At 45.3% G+C, this 5,146-nt stretch overlaps 1 protein-coding gene across 1 annotated transcript; it reads right to left on the reverse strand.

Annotated features, from left to right (window-relative positions):
- Window positions 1–969: 969 nt before the first annotated feature.
- Window positions 970–2,015, reverse strand: arf3a (ADP-ribosylation factor 3a). Its single transcript, XM_085345223.1, has 4 exons — window positions 1,868–2,015; window positions 1,660–1,770; window positions 1,222–1,346; window positions 970–1,131 (listed from the first exon to the last, which is right to left on the reverse strand). Exons 1-4 carry the CDS (start codon window positions 2,013–2,015, stop codon window positions 970–972), a joined length of 546 nt encoding a protein of 181 aa, XP_085201349.1.
- Window positions 2,016–5,146: the final 3,131 nt, after the last annotated feature.

Below are 5,146 nucleotides of genomic sequence, written 5' to 3' on the forward strand. Positions count from 1 at the left end.
TTTTGTTTCTGAGCCACAGAGCTGGTACAGAGTGCCTGTTTGTCATCTGTATCACTTTAGATATCACACCTCGCTGATGCCAGACAAACTGTTTTAACCCCGTCTGTGCCAGGCAACTCAGCTAGAACAAATCTTTATTTACAGCAGCGGCCTGTTACAAGCCCACAAGCCAGTACTGGGATATCTCCATGCAGATTGGGAAGCAGTAATGTACAATGATACTGGGGTTTCTTTTCTTTTTCTGTTTTTAACTAGCTGCCTTTAGCAGTAAATGCACATTAGAATAAAGAAAAAGAAACTATATGAAGCAAAAAAATCAATAAATATCGATATTAAATATATTGTTTCCGACTGTCCAGAAAGTAGACACGTTTTGTTTAATTCAACATAAATAAAACTAAATCATAGCTAAAAGTTTTGATCTATGAAGAGCATAATTTGGTTGCAGTATGGACAGTTATATTACATTTATCTGTACGAGTATAATAGTAATAGTACTCCCACTATAATATTATGACATTCTTTATAATTTACACCAGGTCTGTAGTTTCTGAGGGAAGGCTGCTCTGCCGTCACGATTTGAGATCCATCACAATTGCTGAGCTAATTAAATGTTGGTGGAGGTCTGCAAAGTAGAGCAAATTCATATACCTTTACAGTAATATCATACAGTACATATTTATTTGTTTATAGATTGTAAATAACTTAGATAAAATTTGCTTGTAAATGATTAAAAATGCTCACCACAGATTCAAACAAATCAAATTAATCAAAGAACGGAAAAAAAATAAAGAAGTATTTCGAGGGTGGATGGTGGGGGGGGAGATGGGGGGAGGGGAGAAAGCCACTGAGAGTCACCCCCTGGGAGCTTTTCAGCATTTTTCTTCTCTATGTAAACACAATGGAACCCCTATAACCACAACCTGGAGCTGGCACCCAGGCTCTTCCCCACTTCACTGACTCGGCCCTTCACTTTTTGTTCTTCAGCTGATTGGCCAGCCAGTCCAGACCCTCATACAGGCCGTCCCCACTGGTGGCACAGGTGGCTTGAATGTACCAGTTGCGGTGACGTAAGGAGTGCAGGCCCAGCTTGTCTGTGATCTCTGCGGCGTTCATGGCGTTGGGCAGGTCCTGAACAAAATCACAGAGGACAAAGTGTCCGTCAGGAAGTTGGTGAGGCAAGAGGCGTAAAAGCAGGGGGGAACGTAATGTGGCGGATACCTGTTTGTTGGCAAAGACTAGAAGAACAGCATCCCTCAGCTCGTCTTCAGCCAGCATCCGCATCAGCTCCTCTCGAGCTTCGTTGACCCGCTCGCGGTCATTGCTGTCCACCACAAAGATCAAACCTGCAGGAATAAGTTGAAACCGAACAAAAACAATCAGGTCACATCACATTGTTAGGAAAGCATATTGTCAAAGCATGTTTAATGGTTGTCCGGGATTTGAACATGACTAAGATGATGATCATTTGAAACATCTGGAGCCTGTATGCAAATTACATCATCTGAAGGATTAGTCAGATTTTGTCCTCAGGTGCTGGGGGTGAGCATGCGCTCCAGGATCCGCAGCAGGACTGGAGAGGCCTTTTTTAAAAAAAACAAACAAAACTCTAACCATGCTGGCTGGTCTTTCACCTAAGATGCTTTTGATGCATCTCACCCTGGGTGTTCTGGAAGTAGTGTCTCCAAAGAGGACGGATCTTGTCCTGGCCACCCACGTCCCACACAGTGAAGCTGATGTTCTTGTATTCCACTGTCTCTACATTGAAACCTGGGGTGGAGGAGGACAACAAGCAAATAGACAATGGGTCACATAATCTCTAAGAGACATGTTTTGTTTTTTTATTTAGAGGCAGACAGTCACACACCAATTGTGGGGATGGTAGTGACGATCTCCCCCAGCTTCAACTTGTACAGGATGGTGGTTTTCCCTGCAGCGTCCAGCCCCACCATGAGAATCCTCATCTCCTTCTTGCCTATCAGGCTCTTCAACAGGTTCCCAAAGATGTTTCCCATGATGCCTCGGGAGGAGAGGAGGTGGGGGCACAACTGCAACAAAACTGTTACACGGGCTGCTTTGTTGCTATACATAGCAACAAGCAGACAAAACAAACCGTGAACCACGTTTAGAGAGTCGAAACCACACACACACACACGCGCACACACACACACGCACACACACACAAAGAAACATGTGGTGTGACAGTAGCTGTTCAAAAACACATCTCAGCATTGGCACCTCCCTTACTGCTCGCAGCCGTGCCCCCTCAGAGGAAAGCCAGGAAACATATACTTCACACCCCGGCAGGCAGCTGACCTGACTCGAAAGCTGCTCCTTTACAGTGACAGCTCACTGGGAAAGGAGGCAGCCATGCTGGATCTCTGTTATGTGGCTCAGCTTTCATGTGGTGCTGAGTAACCACCTTTTTATGCTCTTTTTAGGCAACTGAAGATATGCCAGGGTAACACTCATTTCATATTACGTTATTATGACACATAACCTAAGGCTGTCTATGGTTGCACACAGTCAGGCTCACAGAGCTGAGGGAGGAGGGTGGCCCTTCAGTGGTAATGGGCCCTTTACAGGCCAACCTTGCCTGTTAACTTGTGCTAACACACACTACACGGGTCGCATTGGTTTTTAGAGGGTTATTTTAAACTAGCAGTCTTCTGTGGGGCAGTGAAGTATCCCTCTTGTGTGTTTTAATGACTGGCCGCTTTTCCTCTGACTAGCTAGGTTTCCATTCATTTCTATCAAACGCACGGACAGCAGGTGCTAGCGTAGCCCGTTGCAGCTGCAGTGGCCGCACATCCACACACATCTGTCATAATGCGAGGCGAAGACGGCGGATGCTGCAGTCGAAGCAGGCGATGAATTTTGAACCCAAATCACGTTTCTTTCGGCTCGATAACATTCACTTTCCGAACATAATCTGCTTGCTATCCTGTGAGCTAACATCGTCGGTATTTAATTGAAAACATAGATAAAATCTCCGGGTCAATTTGTGTGCTATAATCCCCCCTCTTACAGTCACGACAAGCGCGCCAGTCGGCCTCATGTCGTACATTAAGGGTCGTTCATTTCCCCCCTCGCAGCATTTAAAAGGCAACTCAAGCGGTGATAAATGAAACCACCTTTTTAGCGCTCGTATACCTCTTTCAGCAATTTCACCATTTGCATCTCGTTCACACTTACCCGTCAACGGCAGGAAGGGTACCAGCTGGATTCAGGCGAAGGACTGGATGATAGTCTCGCGATGAGCTGCAGCTGTGACACTGCGCGTTCTCGCGGTACTTGGATTGCCAATCTCTCATCGCCCGGCGACTTGTTAAAAGCCAGGAGCTGCTGTCTCCAGCTCTGAAAAGTTACTGTATGCACCATCACCTTACAGCTTATTTGAGGCTTATCTTGTTTTCTTGAGGAACATCAAAGAATAATAAATAGTTTGATAGCGTTATTCCCACTATCTCACATATGACATTTCAGAGGGCCCAAACCAGTTTTAAACGAGAGCCTGCAGGCAAGCACGCTTGAATAATTAAAACAGGAATCATCTTAATGAATAAGTAAATGGCTGACTGTAACAGGATGCCAAGTGATACTTCCTGGCAGTGTTTCACAGATAATGAGGTGACAGGAGGGGACAAAAGCATAGACTGAATCGATGTTGCAGTTGGTTTACCTTTGAGCATTATTTTATTTATTAAAAATGTCAAATATTTCTATGGCTTTTTGGCGCCTATGCTATCTAATGAGATTGCTTCATGCATGTGAGTCCAAACCACTGCAGACTCACTTCCCTCATAGTTATAAGATGTTTTTCTTCTTTTCTGTAGCCATCTCTTTAAAAAAAAAAAAGGTTCTGAATGAAGTTAAATAAAACCAAACCTGGGGTCAATGCCTTCTCTCTTTCTTGTTTTCTGTCATGCACTTTTGCATTGTACACTTGCAAACTGCACTGCACTTTGAAATTAAAGGACATTAAAAAAAAAAAAAAGAAGTCGCCTAAAGAAGAAGCCAATGTGAACAAACGGCACTCCTTCAAACCGGCCCTGCAGCCATAGGTGAGTCCAACATTTGCCTCATTCCTCCTCCGTGCTGTGTGCCAGTCAGTGGTCCAGTAATAGATGTGTTTATCAATTCAGCGGTGGAGGCAGCGAGGAATAAAGAGGGGAGCAGATGTTTGCAGCTGCAGACCAGATTACGGGGTGGAGTGGATGGTGGGGTAAGCATGCAGGAGTTTGTGTGCGCGGGGAGTTTGGAGAGGGTTACAGGGGGGTTAAAGCGGGCCCGGGTGGTGGCAGGAGAGGTAGGGTGGGGAGTTATGACTTAAGGGAGCCTTTCCTCTGAAGTGTCTGCCAGCGTGCACCCCAGCAAACACAATCACAAGTCTCGTTGGTTCTGCTAGCTGAACTAATGAGGGCCTGCACGTTGAGGGCAGGGGCTTTGATGTTCTGGGTAGCTGGCTCCTTGTGTTTTCTCTCCCGCTCTCCTCTGCCTGTCCCACATCAAAAATGAAAGGGGAGTTGAGAAGCAGATGTTTCGAGGCATATATTTATACAGAGTACACTTTATTCACCCCGTTCGCCACACTCGATTTGTCCTTTGCTTGTGCATCTCTGCCGTATGTGCAGCAAAATCTATCTCGCTATCGTCATATCCAACTAAACACACTAAATCGCCTTATTTATACATATAATCACGCTGTCAGTCAAAGTGGGTAACTTTTATCTCTCCTTACTTCCTCTCTCTCTGCCTGCCTCTCTTTAATTTCAGCCCAGTCTGGATGTCATTACTGCAGGGGGGGTGGGGGCAGTCAATGTGTTGCTATGTATGTGTCTCTGTCTGCAATGATGAAGGGGAGAATGGGGAAAGGGGCGAAGTAAGTAAGAGAAACAGAGCGAGAGAGAGAAAGCAATCCCAGGCTGTCCACCAACCTCTGTCTCACACATGGTTAGAAACAGTGACAGGAAATTCCCTTTCGCAGCAGCTCCAGGGTGAAATGATAAAGGAATGAAGAAATCCAAACCAGAAATCCAAGCCCTTATCATTCCATACCTCTTCGCTGTCTTCTTTTTTTTTTTTTGCTCCTTCTCTAAATACCAAAAAAGATCAAGTGCTCAATTCAGCCACTGGCGCTGTCATT

This window comes from Diplotaxodon limnothrissa, linkage group LG20 (genome assembly GCF_057381915.1).
Source record: "Diplotaxodon limnothrissa isolate DT_005_m linkage group LG20, D_limnothrissa_male_GT1.1, whole genome shotgun sequence".
NCBI lineage: Eukaryota > Metazoa > Chordata > Actinopteri > Cichliformes > Cichlidae > Diplotaxodon > Diplotaxodon limnothrissa.